The following is a 19,273-nucleotide window of genomic DNA, read 5'->3' on the forward strand; positions in this document are numbered from 1 at the left end:
TCCAGTTAGTAGTCTGAATATCACAGCTAACCGATTAACACTTCTGGGTCAGTGCTGAAAGCTGATCTCCAGCACCAGACGGTATCCGGGTACCTACATTGAATATCTGGTTTTATTTTAATCACAGCGGCTGGCAGATTTAACCACTGACTTCTGTGGCTGAATATCAGGCCCTCAGTATAATACTGGAGGAAAAGGGATAAAAAGCAGCAAAACATGTTTCAGTTGGTGCAGATGGACTTTATGCACGATTCCCAAGCATAAGCATTTTTCTGTAAACCACGCCTAACTTTAAGCGTGGTTTATAGAATAGCGCTTTTTTCGGCACCGATTTTTTTTGGGGGGGGGGGGGGCGTCATATATAGAATTCACCCCTATGAGATAATTGTCTAAGGAGGGTGTCAATATGAAGGTACTAAGAATGTGTGTAAATGACCAGAATACCTGCAAAGAAGGTGGCCTCCCTCTTCTTCCATCAGCACCGCCTCAAAAATGGAGGCGCCCATCCCTGCCCAGTGCATCCTGAGATGCGCTGGGTGGGGCTTCACATCATATAAGGGAGAAACTCTTATATGGTGTGAAGCCCTGCCCAGCGCATCCGATGGAAGAGGAGGGAGGCCACCTCCCTCCTCCAACTGAAGGTAGGGGGGGGTGGGGAAGGGCCGCTAGACCACTAGGTGGGGGGAGAATTAACCAGCAGCCCACTGGGCCATCAGGGACATCTGAGGGATGCTTGGGGGGGGGGGGGGGGGGGGGGCTGGAGACCCACTGGATCTCCAGCCCCCAGAACCAGTGTCCGGGGGAACCAGAGGTCTGCTAGACCTCCAGCCCCCTGTCGCTGGGGGGAGGGGCAAGTCGGGGTTCCTGCGGAGAGCTGCTGCATTTAGGGGAATGGGGGCCTGTTAGCATGCAAAAGCATGCTAGACAGGGCTCACCATTCCTCCCCAATGGTCTGCAAACCCTAACATCAGCTCCAAAATGGCAAAGGGTTTGCCACGGCCAGCAAGCCAATCTTTGGTGCTCTGGTCATTGGGGATGAATGTTTAGCATGCATTTGCATGCTACTTGCGCTGAGCCCTATTTTGCATGCATTTGCATGCTAGTTGCGTTCAGAGCCTGTGAGCATGTTGTTTCACATGCTCGGGGGCTCTGATCATGGGGCGGTAGCAAATGCAGGACCCAGTATGGCAATAACAGCCTCTAGCGCCTGCGTTTGCTTCTGATCATCAGCCCAACAACGACAGCTCCAGACCAGACAGAAAATTTTGCACATTAAAGATGGGTGCTCCTTTCTGTGCATCACATGGAAATGTCTGTGCATCGCTCAGAATGCTCTTTTTAATATTAATGAGCTCTTTGCAATACATTTGCATAGGATTTTCGTTAGCTGCTACCCCGAATGGTAAAAACTATGCAGAGCTCCTTTGTGCATTAGACGCTGAATAACGTGATCACTAGACTGGCTAGAACCAGTTTAAAGCAGACGTTGCTAGCACAGTAAGCTTTGAACATCAGCCCCTCAGTGAGGAATCAAAAGGTGGCCTCAATTTCCAGATCTTACCACAAGATGTCCTCACATAACTGAGGTCTTGTGCTGGTGACTTATTATACAGTGTGCAGTCTTCATTGTGATATTGTTTTCATATGCTGCCTCCAAACATGGGACTTGTAGGGGATTAAAAAAAAAAAAACAACCCCTTTTTGTTTTAGGGAGTATTTGACTTACTCCCACAGAATGTTTTTAAGAATTTTTATCGGTTTCATTTTTCTTTCAGCACAGTAATCCTATAATAATACCAAGCACTGACTTAATTTTTTCCCCATTATCTGCCTTCAGCTACCACTGGAAAGGCAATTGAGATATAGAATAAAGGAAAAACCTTGTGAAAAATTGTAGATCTGGGTAAATGTTCTAATTGAAACTGTGCTGGTGAATTACGATTAAACGTCTGGATTTAGATTAAATTACTTGCTCTTCTAGGCCAGGGCTCATAGCAAGTTATGCTGGATACTGCAGAATCGGGGCCAGTGCTAGGGTTTTTTTGCGAACCCCCCTCCCCCCATTAGTCGGCATCCCCCCCACCCATCTCCTCTCCCTGTCTCTCTCTTTTGTCCTCCAAACCCTTCTCCCTCCCTCCCCCCTACCTCTGTCTAGCACCTTCTCCCTTTCCTCCCAGGGGCAGCAGAATGCTTTTTTGTTTGGGGGATCTAAGCTCCACCCTGTTTCACCTTCAGTTCCCAAATTCCCACACCAATTTACATTTAATACATTTCTTGTAAATCATATATATACTGATTCTATAACATGGTGCTAAAGTTAAGCACTATTTATGCACGTATGTTATTGAATACTAGCATTTACACACATATAGGGGCCCTTTTACTAAGCTGCGGTAAAAAGTGGCCTGTGGTAGTGCGAGCGTGTCTTTTGTGCGCATGCCGGGCCATTTTTTACCTCGTCTAAGAAAAAGGGCCTTTTTTTAAGGGGCTGGAAATGGACGTGCGCTAAAATTGAAACCAGCGCACGTCCTTTTTTGGCCTGAGACCTTAACGCCACCCACTGACCTAGCAGTAAGGTCTCGCACGCTACCTGGGCGGTAAGCATGCAGCGCCAACTGCCGTTTACCGCCAGGTAGGCGCCCTGCAGTAGAAAATATTTTCTACTGCGTGTTTTTGGTGTTCGCCAAATTTGGAATTATCGACTGGGGCATGCGGTAGCCAGGTGATAATGCCCATTTTCCGCGTGCTGGATAAGCATAGGCCCTTACGTGTCTTTGTAAAAGGGTCCATAATGCACTCTCATGTTCATGCACTCTTGTGCTAAAGCACTATTCTATAATATTCACACATACAAGTCACTTAGCACATAAGTACAAGGAGTGTGCACGTAATAAGCTACTTGCTGAAGAACAGCATTTAGCCATGAACAGTTATTGCTGCTATAGACATAGAGTAATGTTCACGCCTACATTTAGCTGCATCAATGCCGACTTAGGTTAGTATTCCTTAACAGCATCTTGGTGCACAAATGCTTTCATAGAAATGGCACTTAGCGTGCAGCATTAGCAGGCCCAAATTGGGTTGCCCAGCTATAAAATTGCCCCCATAAGGTATAATTATTCAATTACATGGAGCATTCCCAAATCAACCAATAAAATTCAGAGCAACAGGCGCAGAGCAGAAGTACAATTACAAAAACATTCTGTTCAAACTCTGGTGTCACATCAATGAGAGCAAGTTTTTGCATCTGCTCCCAGCATCAAACCACTTCTGCCACGCCTACCATCTGGTACCATAAATCCCTATTTCTCATACCCAGCCACCTTCTCCTAGCCCCTAAATCAGGGCCACTGCCAAGCCACTGCTCCCTCTTGTCAGCCCCAGCCCCTTTCTTCCACCCCCAATTCCAGCCCCTTGATGCAGGCCCAGCGGCTGAAACACAAACGTTTGTGTCGAGTCGCTTTATCAATAAAGGATTTTTCACTCCAGGTTGCATCTCTCCAGTCTTTGGTATCCGTGGTCAACCTCCCACCTCTTTTCACACCTCTACAATTTCTAATTACCATTTTAACATAAACATCAGGGTGACTATCAGAAACATTAGCTTTCAACTGTGCTTGTAGCTAGAGCGTAGAATAAATGATACCCCTGCTCAATGATAGTTACTCATTTGGGCACCAGTACTTACGCCTGCTGAAACCAGATGCAATTCCTTGAATTGGGCGCAAATACACGGGACATAACAACACTGTGTGCACATTTTCAGAACTAGTCCATGACCTTCCCGTGGCCATGTTGGGTGCTATGAGATTTGGACATGCAGTGTTAAAGAACAGTCCCATGAAAACAAATAGGCAATCGATCTACAAAATTCAGCACAGAAAAAAAGCAGTAGATCTCAAAATAACTCCAAGGTGTGCAGCGCTTATTCACCACTAAAATAATAAATAAATACCATCCATATGGCTAACAATTATTTATGTTTTTACATATGGTCTGTATTCTAATTTTTAAAGATATTTTTTGATTTTATCATTTATACTAATATGTTTTTGTATGTTTATTGACAGTTCTATTTCAAGCCCCTGACACAGCCCTTTGAGAGGGCGAAACATGGCCATGTCGGGCTTGTAATTATGTATTTATTATTTTAGTGGTGAATAAATTGAACATTTTGTATATTTTGCACTTTGTGGAGTTTTATTTTTTAGATCTACTGCTTCTTTTTTCCCATTTTAAAGAATAGTGCTTAGCAAGATGAAAATGCAAACCCAAATGGTGCCAATTAACATCAATAACTGTTAGTGCCCAATTACTGCCATTAACTGGCTCATTAGCCAATTAAGTTGCCCACTCAGGATTGTGCCCAAATTTTTGTGCCTAATTTTTGGCACCATATATAAAATCCAAGGGTTAATGGGTAAGATTTCCCTCAGGAAACTACAGTAAAACCTATCTAAAAGGTTTTGCTGTAGTTTCCTCAGGGAAATCTTATAGACTGCCTTTCCCCCTTAATTGAGCCCAGAGTGGTTTACAAGAAAATATACATCAGAAACTATAGTATAAAAACAGAAAATTAGCACGTAACCAAAACCTTTTCAAACAAGAAAGTTTTCAGATGTCTACAGAAAACTGAAAAAGAAGATTAAAAGGAGGCCATTCCAAACCTGAGTTGCTTTATAAGAGTTTGGGAGTTTTCTAATAACCAAGGGCTCCTTTACTAAGCCGCAGTAAAGTGGCCTCCGGTAGTGTAGGCGCGAGATTTAGGTGAGCGCTGGGCCACATTTTTACCGTGTCTGCAAAAAGGGCTTTTTAAAAATGGGAGAGGAAAAGGGTATGCGGTAAAACTGAAACCAGCGCATGCCTAAAACTGGCCTGAGCCCTTAACGCCACCCACTGATTCAGCGGTATCAGACGCCATAGTGGGAGCAGTGCGAGTCTCACTCGGTGTGGTCTCCTGCTGATGCTTTATGTGAAACATGGCCGATGTTGAGACTGCGAGCAAAAATGTGATTGTGAAGTGGACATTTTGAACGGAATCATCAAAATAATCAGTTTCCTCAAGAGTTTTCTTGGATGAAAGATTTTCATTCTCCAGTATTTTATTAACATTGCTCCGCTTTTGGGGTAAGTGGGACTGTATGACAAGGATTTTTCATCACATTGTGTTGTTCAGATGGGACAGCAGGACTGTGCAACACGACACTTTTTTTTTTGTCATTAGCCATATATTCAAGTATAGAAGCAGTTGATGCCTTTTGGGTACTTTGTGACGGTTGATGTCACATGGAAGGACTTAACAACGGGGATTCCAGCAAAGCACATTTATAAGAGTTTGGTTTTAAATATTTTTGAATGTGGATATAGGGAGTGTTGAAATATGTCATGTAAGTTGCGATGACATAAGATATATACAGTTTGTATGTTGAAGTTGATTATGATTTAATAAAGACTTTAATTAATTAGAGAGTCATCAAAAAGTGTTAAATTAATGTGTAAGAATATTTGTTGACAATTGAAGAGTTTTAAGTCCATTAGAGAGGAATATGTATACTTTGGAAGAAAGGTGGGAGAGGGGAGATATGAGAGAGACATTTAAATACTTATATAGCACAAAATGCACAGGAAGTGAATCTCTTTCAATTGAAAGGAAACATTGGAATGAGTGGGCATAGGATGAAGGTGAAAGGGGAATAGACCCAAAAGTGACCCGAGGAAATACTTCTTCACAGAAAGGGTGCTGAATTCATGGAACAGGCCTTCCGGTGGAAGTAGTGGAAACAAAAACAGTATCTGAATTCAAGACAGCTTGGGACAACTACATAGGATCTCTAAGGGAGTGATAGGGAGAGTAAATGGAACAGATGGGCAGACTGGATAAGCCATGGTGTTGAAAGGTACCATTGCACATAAATTTGTGCCAGTGCTCACATGTGCAAAAGCCCTGAAGGACGCTGCTATTTTTTTTAACATGTTCTTTTACAACATGCTAGTTCCCACTATATATGCTGTCATACACATGTTTCTTCCACAGTCTTATCTCTTTTACAAAAGGCACCAGCTTCAGCAAACCTTTCCTAAAATACACTGCACATTGTGAAATGCCCTTAATTGAATGTCATTTTGTAGTGTAGATCAGTGGTTTTCAACCTAGAACTCAGGGACCACCTGGCTAGTCAGGTTTTCAGAATACCCATAATGAATATGCATTGGAGGAAGTGCATGCTAATACATCTTGTGCATATTTATTGTGGATATCTTGAAAACCTGACTAGACAGGTTGTTCCTGAGGATTGGGTTGAAAGCCACAGACCTAGATGATATATGAATATAATGTTGGGATTCACAACTTTTTCCATTTTACTTGGAAGAGTTTGACATGCTTTCGTAATGTAAACACTATACCACTGTCCAGGATTGGTTGACATACCCTATGAATATTACAGATGGGATTTTGGTATACTTCCTTCAATCTAAAATTTAGTTGTATTGTGGCATGTTAATGATCTGCAAGTGTGTTTAAAACTGGTGCTGCAGTACAATTTTAGGGAGTTGGTTATGGTCACCGATAGACTCCACTCAATCTGAAGGATCATTTTGGGCAGTATTAACGTCTACAACTTTACACCAAATACAAGGTGGTTTGGAATGCGTTTAACTGTATTTTTACACCACTGAAGTTTGAAAACATGTGCTGCTTTTTCCCAGATTTAAGACTAGAACACTTTCAGCTTCTTTCAATTAAAGTCACATTCAGTCACACTGCTATGGACAATCATTGGCAACGATCGGCCAGGATTCCGATCAGTAAAGTTCAGATAAAGGGTTAATTGTTAGATATATTCTACAAAAGGGTTTTTTTTTTTTAAATAATAGACAATGGTGGGATTTTGTTGAGGAGAAGGTAAATACTTTGATACACAGTACAATCTTGATTATCCAACCTTCACTAATCCGCTCATCTGGCATACTCAACAGACCCTCCCCGGTGATGTCGTCATCATCAGTTCTAAGTTGTTTCAGAACTTTTTGGTATGAGAATTTTTGAAAATCAGGAACTCTGTACCTTTGTTATATGCACCATCTGAGGGGTTACCATTGTTTTCTGTATTAACCAACTTTTCGCTTACCCAACAATGGGTCGGTCTTGTTTAGGTCTGATAATTGAGACAGTACTGTATATTTTATTTTCTTATTACCTTTTTATTATTTTAATATTTACAATTAGATGACCACAGTTAAGCTGATTTTTAACATTTTTAAAAGTGTTTTTTTTACACTGAACTGTATACTCAATCCCTTTTAAGAATATACAATTTTTATGTTTTTTCCAACCTATCATAAATCTATTACTATGCGAGTCCCCATCTCCCTGGCAAGTGAAGCTATTTGAAGTATATTAAGTGGCAGAATATTTATTTTAGGATATAAAAGATACAAAAAACCCCCAATGAAATCAGTCTCCATAAGTTGTGGATCACCAAATAATTGATCTCACAGATTTAAAAGACCTGGATATTTTGGTCACTCTTGATATAGTACCACAGGAAGCTGCTCTACAGATCATTAGGTCCACTCTAGAAAAAGGGTATCTGGATACAAAAGGTAATTTTAAAAATTTGTGCCTATAGGTAGGCGCCAAATACCCACATATGTTACAGAATACTAGCACAAACATGGGTACGACATGCCACTAATTGACATGTACCCTTGTATGTGGTTGGCACTACTCTAACATATGTGGGCATTGCTATTCCTGCGTATATGTGAGGGGGGTAGGTGTGCGTGAGGGCAGAGCATGGACGGGATCACCAGATTTACACATAACTTACAAAATAGTGTAAGTTATGCACCAAATTGCTACAAGATAACCATGAACACTTATGCCCACCATTGACGTGGCATAAGGGACCGCAGTTATGTGCTAGCGTTCATCTCCTTCCGTACTCCAATATTCTTAAATGACACATACCCACATACTTGCTATTAAACAATACCGCTTGACATTATTGTTTCTGGCGCTCATTTCTCGATGCCAAGTTTAGCTCCCCTTTGCGAAATGGCCTCCTTTGCTCACACCTTTTCTGCAACAGCTTAATGTGGGTTACTTTTACTGTAACACACAGAGCAGACAAAATGCAATTCACACCACTTAACAAAAGATAGGGGGAAAAGACCTCAGAAAGATGGACCTGCCACTGCAGGTCTGTGGCAATCAGACAATCCTTGTCTCGTGTCTGTTTTCTATAATCATCGGTCAAAAACCCCCGACCAACCGCAAAGGTTGGAAGAAATTGTTCATATCTTTTGATTATATTTTTTAAATATTTTTTTTGCCTTATGCACTTGAAAAAACAAAACAAACAAAAAGGAAATAATTGCTGTGTAACCAGTGCAGTATAGTTCCAAACATGCAAAATGCAAGCAAAATAAATCAAAATTCAGCTTAACTTGGATGTCTGAGCTTGACGTATATAGTTCTCCCGGTTGACAACCGAAACTATATTGCACCAGTTACACAGTAATTATTTCCTTTTTGTTTTGTTTTTTTCAATTGCATGAGGCAAAAAAATATTTAAAAATATAATCAAAAGATATGAACAATTTCTTCCAACCTTTGCGGTTGGTCGGGGGTTTTTGACTCATGATTATAGAAAACAGGCACGAGACAAGGATTGTCTGATTGCCACAGACCTGCAGTGGCAGGTCTGTCTTTCTGAGGTCTTTTCCTCTATCTTTTGTTAAGTGGTGTGAATCAGATTTTGCATTTTGTCCGCTCTATGTGTGGTACCATTAAGGTTGACTTTGACCCCTCCGAAGGGACACCACCTTGTAGTGGTGGAGGGGCTTCCATGTTTCAATGACTAAGTGGGCTATGCTGAAGGGTTACCCATATCAGACAGGCCTCTGAGGAGAAACTAGACAAAAAGTGTCCCAAACTAGGGAGAGTGGAAAGATGGTGACCTGAAGCTCGTACGCTCAACCCAGCTGTCCTCTGAAGTTCTGTCTTTGTTTATTTGAAATTTCCTCTTTGCATCTGCAGTTACCTTAACTGAGAGGAAGGGGACAGCCGCCGATGGCCAGCGTTTTGTCCCCTGTGCAGCAAGTGTGGGATCGCTGCGCGACGAGCTGCCCACAGAAGACTGGGTTGATGAGTCCTTTGATTAGCGTCGACGAAGGAGCGTCGATGCTCTTGGACCTGGAAACAACTTCATCGCTCTCAAATCATTTAACCACCATGTCCAAAGGAGTGGAGGAGTGAGTTAGGAGTGTATGCTGAAACGGAAGTCGTTTACATCTGAACCCATGTCGGCAGTGCCACTCCTAAACCTGTAAGAGCTATCAGCTTGGAGTTTTGGGCTCCCGTGGAGGTTACACTGAATATCATCTGGAAGGCACCAGGACCTAACGATGATAGTAAATAATTTTGCTTCAGATATAATCTTATTAGTGAGCCACATGGATAATCTAATCGATTCCTTTGAGAATGAAAAATTGATACAGCAAATGAATTTCTACAGGAATAGGAAACGGTTAAGATTTTTAAAATGTTAATAGACCAGAAAGGTTTGAACAAAATGAATATTATTACAGATGATTAATATCAAGATTGTTTTCCCAGAGTTCCGGGTATGACTCCTAAAGTTTTTTCCTCTGAAATGATTCCACTTAGTATATTAATTCAAAAGGAGTGAAGCCTGTGAAACTGGGATTACTTTAATTGTTAAATAATTTCTGGTTTTAAAAGGGGGGGGGGGGGGGGGGGGAAATGAAATCAGGTGTATTATTTCCACTAATATTGGACAATAAGTATGTTTCCAACGAAATTAATTGACTATACATCGTCTTGGGTTTGAAGAAGCCAACCAGATGATCAATGTGGAATAATGATTCAGATAAATAGTAACTGGGGATAATACTACTACTACTTAACATTTCTAAAGCGCTACTAGGGTTACGCAGCGCTATACAATTTAACATAAAAGGACAGGCCCTGCTCAAAGAGCTTACAATCTCAGGTTAATACCACGTTTTCTTGGTTTACTGTTGTTTAATTGATCTCCTTGTCTTGTTTCACTCTCCCTATTTATTTTGTGGTCTAAGAAAGAGAAAGATTGTATACAATCTATTTATTTAGTTGAGATTGTTTTCTTCTAATATTGTATTAATGTACAGTCATCTCTGTATTACTGTTTGCAAGTGATCCATGTAAAATGAAAAATTATAAATAAATTATTTTTTTTTAAAAAAGGTTGACTTTGAGCATGATTTTCCCTTTTTTTTTTTTTGCATTACTGTGGTATACTTACTTTTAACTTTACAAATTCTCTCATTCAGCTGTTGTTAATAAATACCCCTTACGCACGCAGAACGGAACAGAATAGCGAGATTCACAGAGCAAATGTAAACTGTAACTTTTGTTTAACCAGAAAACCACATATAATGGATATATGGCTGAGACAACTGGAATTGTCTCGGCTCCCTCCACCACTTTCGGGCCCTCATGTATCTTCCAAATATTATTTAATAGTAGATTATAAACACTTCCAGTACTTTAATTTTCTTACTTCATTTATGGTCTTCTCTTGTTTGTCATGCTTTTCACGATCATAGGCCATTTTCTTCAGTAGTTTCTTCATAGCCCTGTCTTTCGAGAGTTTCTTCTGATTTTCAAGATTTTGCTTTCTCACTTGGTCAATAATGAATTTTGGAATCTAAATAACAAAACAAGAAATTTTGTGCTTTATGAAAACCCAGAAGATGGAATATTCAGAACTGTAACTACTAAAAGATTTATCACAGAAAAGCACAAACAGAACAGCTTAAGATAAAACATAAGGGGCGATTCTATAAAGGGCTCTAAAAGTTAGATGCCAAAATTCTTTGCGATAGATATTTATTTAGATTTTGCTCACATCTTTTTCAGTAGTAGCTCAAGGTGAGTTATATTCAGGTACTCTGGATATTTCTCTGTCCCAGGAGGGCTCACAATCTAAATTTGTACCTGAGGCAATGGAGGATTAGATGACTTGCCCAAGATCACAAGGAGCAGCAGTGGGATTTGAACTGGCCACCTCTGGATTGCAAGACCGGTGCTCTAACCACTAGGCCACTCATCCACTCCTATAAATAGTATCCTATAAGGGCATCTGGGTGCCCAGATTCCATAACAGAATAGAGTGCAAGTCAGCATTGTACACCAATATTTAGGTGCTATCACTTATGCCATATGAAAGGCAGGTGTAAATGTTACCGCTTAAATATTGGCACTTGTGCAACTTACAGTATTCTATACGCTCTGCACCTAAGCATACAATCTGTCCATGGCCTGCCCCTCCCACAGGCACACCCCCCTATAGAATAGCAATAAAGTGCACTTAATTGATTTTCTCTTGCAGTTTATTGCAAACAATTTTTGCATGTATATCCTTGATATAATTTTTCAACTTACAATTAATTAACTACTCCACTACTACTATGTTCCTTTCCACAGCTATTTTGATTATTTGATGTACGCCACATTGAACTCAAGACTCCTTGGGAAATTGAGGGATATAAATGTCATAAATAAAAAATTTACCCCATTTTGGCACCAAGTTGGCACACTTTATAGAATGAGGGAGTGGAAGAGCAATTCTGTAACTAGGAGCCTGTATTTAGTTGCCTTGAAGCCATGTGGTAGGGGTCTGTTCTATAATGAAACCAAGGTGTTGAGAGTGCATTATAGAATATCAGTGTAACCCATTATAAACCATAAAGTTGTATTGCTCTGTTTGTCACCCTCCTCTCACCTATCCACCCCCATCCTGTTAGACTGTCACTGAAATGCTTTGATGTTCCCATGCATAACAGAATGGGGGTGGATAGGTGAGAGGAAGGTGACAAATTGAGCAGTACAACTTTATGGTTTATAATGGGCTAGAAAACCCAGATCTTTGTTAAGTCCTGTCTGGTGGGTGTCAAAATATTTAATCATTCTGACTGCAAAGGTCTTATGTTCCTGTATTGTTTTAAAGTTACCTTTCAGGATTCTTACTAAGAAATCACTGGCACTGGCATTTTTCATGTGATATCTATGTAAATTAAATCTTGTCTTTAGTATCTGGCTTGTTTCTCCAATATAGGTCAGAGCAGATACGGTGTATGCCAGCCAGGATTTCACTCCTGTGGGGCAGCACTTTACAAAACCAGAACACTACCAGTGATTTCATAGTAAGAATCCTGAAAGGTAACTTTAAAACAATACAGGAACATAAGACCTTTGAAGTCAGAATGATTAAATATTTTGACACCCACCAGACAGGACTTAACAGAGATCTGGGTTTTCTAGCCCATTATAAACCATAAAGTTGTATTGCTCTGTTTGTCACCCTCTTCTCACCTATCCGCCCCCATCCTGTTAGACTGTCACTGAAATGCTTTGATGTTCCCATGCATATCCCTGGTCTCTCACCTATCCACCCCCATCCTGTTAGACTGTCACTGAAATGCTTTGATGCTTCACTTATATATACTGTCATCTACCAACACTTGCTTATTTCCGATCTGACGAAGAAGAAGAATGTACATGATCCCCCATGCAAATTTTGTTAGTTGTGGCCAGCATTTTGCTTGTTTTTCCAAAAAATCAAAATACCATCGTCTGCATCACTCAAACATAAATAACAGTCCAGTTTGTTAACAGGCTTCAAAGTAGAAAATGACATGGGGACAAAGTTTGTCCCGTCTCCATCCCTGTGGGCTCGTCCCCATCCCCGTGTCCACCTTCAGGCACACCGCTTCTTTAAAAAGTAGTTGGGGTTTTGTTGGCACGTTCAAGCCTTTCACATTGAGAGACATACAGATTAGTTCAGCCACAAGAAATTACAAGTAAACATATTGCTTTCCATCACTCACCATCAAAACATGTCATTGAAAATATCAAGATAGCACATGACCATCTAAAATTCAAATATCCTGTCCTCCTATCCCCAAATCCCCCTCCCTACTCCCATTCTCTCTGCCTCCCTTCCTCATCCTTCCCATCTCACCAATTAAGGCAAGGCTAATGCCAGATACGGCATGACAAAATGGGAGAGAGTGAATGCCACACACACTTCCCCCCTTCATATTTTTAGTCTCAAAGTCATTCCTGTTATTCCTGTTGTTATTCCTGTAAAACATTCAAACAACATAGTGAAAACTGGTAAAAGACTCTCAAACTGATATGAGGAAAAAGTCTCATAGGAAACAACAGAAAGGACTAACAAACTGCCCCAAGAATCACCAGTATCACAAAAAAGCGCCAAAAAAAGGAAACTGGGAAATGAACCCCTTGTATCACTGCTCCAAATCTTCAGGCAACGTCCACAGTTGGGCGCTGTGTCCCCGACTCTTGACGAGTTACATGGCCTCTCCACTTTGGATGAGTCTGTCTTGGCACTGTCACCACAGATTTTACAACTTTCTCAGGTATAGAGGTAGGAGAGTCCAACACGAAATCTGGGTACATCTTTCATGCCTCATTCAAGGATTTTATAAGATACAATTTTCCTTCCGTATAAAAAGCAAGAGCAAACAGATGTTGCCAGTGGTATTTTACAGCCTTGTCTCGCACATATCTAAGTGAGGGGTATGAACTCACTTCTGACACAGCGCAGCATGTCGAGTTATATATGGTCCAGTGGTATCAACTAGTCACACTCTGAGAGAAGCATACTGGAGATCTTTTGTACTACAATTTCACAGTTATTCCAGTCAGCACTGTCAGGATATCCCCCGAAGTTGGATATTAAAGCATCAACTTTGGTTTTCTAAGTCTTCTACTTTGTCCATCAAGTAAACCTGATTAATATGTTGATCATTCAAAGAGGCCTCCAACACTGTGAGGACCTCTTGTTGTTCCTCCAAGCATGTTTCTGAGTCCTCCATCCTACGTCCCAAGTCTATGATCTCTCTGTGAAGATCAGCAGCCAAAGTGGAAAGTTCTTCTCAAACTGCTTTGAGGTCAGTTGATTTCATGAAGAAGCTCCCGAAACTCAGAGAGGGGCTCAGGTGACACACCAGAGGGTATCTGCTTCCCTGCATCTCCAGCATGCACATCCCCAGGGACAGAGGAACTGCTCAGTGACACTATCTCGACTGCTTCCAGTGTAGAAGACTGCGATCAACTGATGCGACATACCAATACTAAGCGCTGTTGTTTCAAATCCACTTATTGATGCCTGTGTTGTAATGTGAGCAAGTGCAAAGTGATGCATGTGGGAAAAAGGAACCCAAATTATAGCTACGTCATGCAAGGTTCCACATTAGGAGTCATGGACCAAGAAAGGGATCTAAGTGTCGTTGTTGATGATACGAGGAAACCTTCTGCTCAGTGTGCTGTTGCGGCTAAGAAAGCAAACAGAATGTTAGGAATTATTAGAAAAGGAATGGAAAACAAAAATGAGGATGTTATAATGCCTTTGTATCGCTCCATTGTGCGACCGCACCTTGAATATTGTGTTCAATTCTTGTCACCGCATCTCAAAAAAGATATAGTGGAATTAGAAAAGGTGCAGAGAAGGGCGACGAAAATTTTAAAGGGGATGGGACGACTTCCCTATGAGGAAAGGCTAAAGTGGGTAGGGCTCTTCAGCTTGGAGAAAAGGCGGCTGAAGGGAGATATGATATAGGTCTATAAAAGAGTGGAGTTGAACGGGTAGATGTGAAGCGTCTGTTTACACTTTCCAAAAATACTAGGACTAGGGGGCATGCGATGAAGCTACAATGTAGTAAATTTAAAACGAATCAGAGAAAGTTTTTCTGCACTCAACATGTAATTAAACCCTAGAATTTGTTGCCAGAGAATGTGGTAAAGGTGGTTAGCTTAGCGGAGTTTAAAAAAGGTTTGGCCGGCTTCCTAAAGGAAAAGTCCATAGACCGTTATTAAATGGACTTGGGAAAATCCACTATTTCTGGGATAAGCAGTATAAAATGTTTTGTACTTTTTTGGGATCTTGCCAGGTATTTGTGACCTGGATTGACCACTGTTGGAAACAGGATGCTGGGCTTGATGGACCTTTGGTCTTTCCCAGTATGGCAATACACTTATGTACATATGTTGTATGTTCTAAAATCGGTAGGATGCCGGGGATAATCGACAGTATCGTTGTGGGGTGTGTACAGCTAATAGCTCAGCCATTCATTTTGGCTTGTGACATCCCTCCAGGGCCTATGTACTTTTATATCATAGGGCTAGATGCACTAAGGTCCTTGGAAGAGCCGTTCCCTTACCGATTCCATAGCGAATCGGTAGGGAACAGCCATGCATCAAGGAAATGGAATGCAAATGAGCTGCTCGTTGCAGCCCATTTGCGTTCTCTATTCCCTCGGAGGCCAGTTGGCCGGTCGAGCGTGTGCAGAGCAGCCAAGCGTTATGCTGGCTGCTCTGTACATTGCCAAAGATGTCCAAAAAGGACGTCCCTGACGAACACTTGTCAGAGCCGCGGGCCGGAGTGCAAGCTGTCACTGCTGGTACAGCCGGTGATCCCTGCCGCCCCACTCTCGGAAGGAGAGGGTGGATTGCGGCTGACCATGCAGACCCTCCTCCCCGGGAACGCGCAGCTCGGGGGGCGGGAGAGGAAGGTGTCGCAACAGTCCGGGCTTCTCTTCCCCGCCCTCTCCTCCTGAAACAATAATAGTTGCCGCTGGAGGTGGAGATGAGCTGGCCCGGCACACAGCAGCCAGAAAACAACTTCTGTTCTGAAAGCCAAACAGGTTGTGAATGTTTGCGCGTTGGGGGGTGAGAGTTGCCCCAAATGACCACCGCCGGCATCGGGACGTGCGAGGACATCCAAAAAAACTATTTGGACGTCCCTTTCGATTATGCCCCTCCTCCAGGTCTCTCTCAGCCAATCACAGAGTGTTTAGCGGACCAGTGACAGCTAAACACGGTGTAATTGGCTGAGAGATACCTGGAGGAGGGGCATAATCGAAAGAGACGTCCAAATAGTTTTTTGATTTGGACGTCCTCGCACGTCCCGATTCTCTCCAGTGGTAGTCATTACAGAAGAACACCCATCACAAAAAAATCTGGGTGAAAAACGTCCAAGTACTTGTCAGGGCCGTCCTTATTTTTTTGTTTCAGTGAAGGATGTCATAAGTACATAAGTAGTGCCATACTGGGAAAGACCAAAGGTCCATCTAGCCCAGCATCCTGTCACTGACAGTGGCCAATCCAGGTCAAGGGCACCTGGCACGCTCCCCAAACGTAAAAACATTCCAGACAAGTTATACCTAAAAATGCGGAATTTTTCCAAGTCCATTTAATAGCGGTCTATGGACTTGTCCTTTAGGAATCTATCTAACCCCTTTTTAAACTCTGTCAAGCTAACCGCCCGTACCACGTTCTCCGGCAACGAATTCCAGAGTCTAATTACACGTTGGGTGAAGAAAAATTTTCTCCGATTCGTTTTAAATTTACCACACTGTAGCTTCAACTCATGCCCTCTAGTCCTAGTATTTTTGGATAGCGTGAACATGTTAGGCACATTAGAAGGATGTCCCTGACGAGCACTTGGAGGTGGCTAGGCAGTGAAGGACGTCCCTGACGAGCACTTGGACGTTTTTTTCCCGATTTTTTTTTGGGTTACATTTATAGAAGTTTTTAGAGGCGAATAAATCCTGCGCAGCCCCGAGAGGTACAGACCTCCCGTTAGATTTTCCACAGTTAGGCAATCAGAAAACGGTAGTGCATCTCATTACAATACAATTTATATACATTATAATACTAATTTGCTCATCTGCATTCCGTTGTCGTCATCTGCTAACGTGATCGGACAATGCCCTTTTGTGCATGTCCTGGTTTACTACTTGCACGTTAAACTGGCTAGAACCAGTTTAAAACCCACGTTAATGGCTCGTTAAGTTTAGTGCATCTACCCCATAGTGTATAACTAGGCACCTGATTTTCCTCTTAAACTAGGTGCCAAGTTGTAAAATTGCTCAACTTATATACATTTCTTATGAGAAAACCTGCAATTTTACTGCACCCCCAATAATAGAAAAGTCAGATGCCCCTCAGTGAACCACCTCCACAACAAACTTTGATGGAACTAGGTATAGTTAATTCAAAATTATCTGGGGGGGGGGGGGGCAGCCACACAGAGACATTCAATATGAGATCATAATACCATCAAATCTATTTATTGTTAGTTAAAAGGGCTCTCTTTTTAGATATACCTCAAAATGATAAGGGGGTTTGTACCAAAAGATGTATGAGAAAAGATTTGAGGAACTGAATATGTATACCCTAGAGGAAAGGAAGGCTAGGGGGTGATATGATACAGATGTTTAAATATTTGAAAGGTATTAGTATGCAAATAAATGAAGCGATAGAACTACAGGACTTGAACTGAGGTTGCAGGGGGGTTGACTAAGGAGTAACGTCAAGAAGTACTTTGTCATGGAAAGGGTTGTGTATGCCTGGAATGCCCTCCTGCAGGAGGTGGTGAAGATGAAAACAGTAACTTAATTCAAAAATGCTTGGGACAAACACAAAGGATTCCTATACGGAAAGAGAACAGAAGCAAAAGAAAACTTAGCGGTGCTTAGACGGTAACTCCAATAATTAGGAAATAAGGCTAATGCAGGGCAGAGTTCTATGTGCCCCAATTACAGCTAGACACATCTGGATGGGCTAGAGTGGGCTTTTGACAGCAAATCCAGTAGATTTTTATTTATTTATTGCATTTGTATCCCACATTTTCCCATCTATTGGTAGGTTCAATGTGGCTTACATGGTTCCAGAGAGATGGTTACAGATTCCGGAGTAATTAAGTGCATAGTACAATTGGTTATAGATTGCACAGTGTCTATAATTTTTAGCTATAAAGTTTTACTTCAGGTGTGCTGCATTATTTCCCATCCCCCATCTCTCTTTTCCTATTAGCCACATGAAGGAATTTCTGGCTGGTCATATGCTCTGATGGGGCCTCATGTTGCTAAGGCAACTCAGATACCTGGTATATCTTGTTACAAAAGTAATTTACTGAAAAGAGGAATGGCAAGGACACCAATTGCAAGCTTCCAGCACATATGAAAGTCCCAATTACAAGTCTCCAGCACATATGCAGTGCCTATGATTGGTCCAGGGTGCAGGAGAGGTGGATGCTCACCAAAGCCTATAAAACCACGCTGCATACAAAGAAACTCTGACAAACTAAGCATGCTTGGAAAGAGAGTTTCAGATCCATCCAATGACCTAAGATTTTTCCCGAAGGGGTGCTCTCCCCCCTTTGTAGAAACTAATTCTCTATATCTAAGAATCTTTCTTTCATTTATTATTTTTGTCCTAATATTTTATAAAATTCGTAAGTTGTTTAGAGAATAGCAAACCAAATGCGCAGCCTAGTACAACAGTCTAAATTAACAGTTTGTATGGGACTATTGAGATATCATAGGGGATTTTTGACAGTTTGAGTGGAAAGACTGTAATTATATTTTGTATAGACTGGTGGCTTAGAATTTGATTTGGATGTAGTAGTGTAATAGAATGTGGTAGGCGTGGGGGGAGGGTTGAGCAATAGATTTGTATTGTTGCTGTCTATTTTTGTGATTACTTGGGTTATGTTTCAGTATTCTGGATGTTTAAGTTGGTTCTGTGGGGATGAACTTTCAGAAAAGGTGGGTCTTTAGTTTTTTTTTGTAAGTTTAGGTAATTGTCCATGAGTTTCAGGTCTTTCGGCAATGCGTTCCATAGCTTGGAGCATATAAAGGAGAAGCTAGAGGCATATGTTGATTTGTATTTCAGGCCCTTACATCTGGGGAAGTGAAGGGTTAGGTATGATCTCGGCTATTTATTTGTATTCCTAACTGGTAAGCCAATTAGTTGGATCATGTAGCCCGGTGCTAGGCCAAAGATTATTCTGTGTGCCAGCGAACAGATCTTGAAGGCTATACGTGCCTTGATTGGTAACCAGTGTAGTTTTTGAAGGAGGGGTTTTGCGCTTTCGAATCGTGTTTTTCCGTAGATGAGCCTGGCTGTCGTGTTTTGTGCAGTTTGTAGTTTCCTTAAGATTTGATCTTTGCATCCTGCGTAGATTCCTTTGCAGTAATCCAAGTGGGCTAAAACCATTGTTTGGGTCATATTGTGGAATATGTCCCTTGGCAAATATTGTTTTATGCGTTGAGTTTCCACACTGTGGCTTTGGCTTGGTTTTCAAGTGATAGGTCATGGTCTAAGGTGATGCATAGGATTTTCGGGTTGTCTGAGATTGGGAGAGATGAGCCCAAGGCGTTGATGGTTGTGGGA

General features: G+C 41.6%; 1 protein-coding gene across 1 annotated transcript in view; it reads right to left on the bottom strand.

Annotated features, from left to right (window-relative positions):
- The window catches only part of LOC115464300 (rho GTPase-activating protein 18-like), a 118,027-nt gene that overhangs the window by 17,960 nt on the left and 80,794 nt on the right, over positions 1 to 19,273 (bottom strand). The window contains exon 12 of the mRNA XM_030194691.1: positions 10,569 to 10,715. Coding sequence (XP_030050551.1) covers positions 10,569 to 10,715 — 147 coding nt within the window. The remainder of the gene's footprint in view (positions 1 to 10,568; positions 10,716 to 19,273) is intronic.

The sequence above is a fragment of the Microcaecilia unicolor genome, chromosome 3 (assembly GCF_901765095.1).
Source record: "Microcaecilia unicolor chromosome 3, aMicUni1.1, whole genome shotgun sequence".
NCBI classification, from domain to species: Eukaryota; Metazoa; Chordata; class Amphibia; order Gymnophiona; family Siphonopidae; genus Microcaecilia; species Microcaecilia unicolor.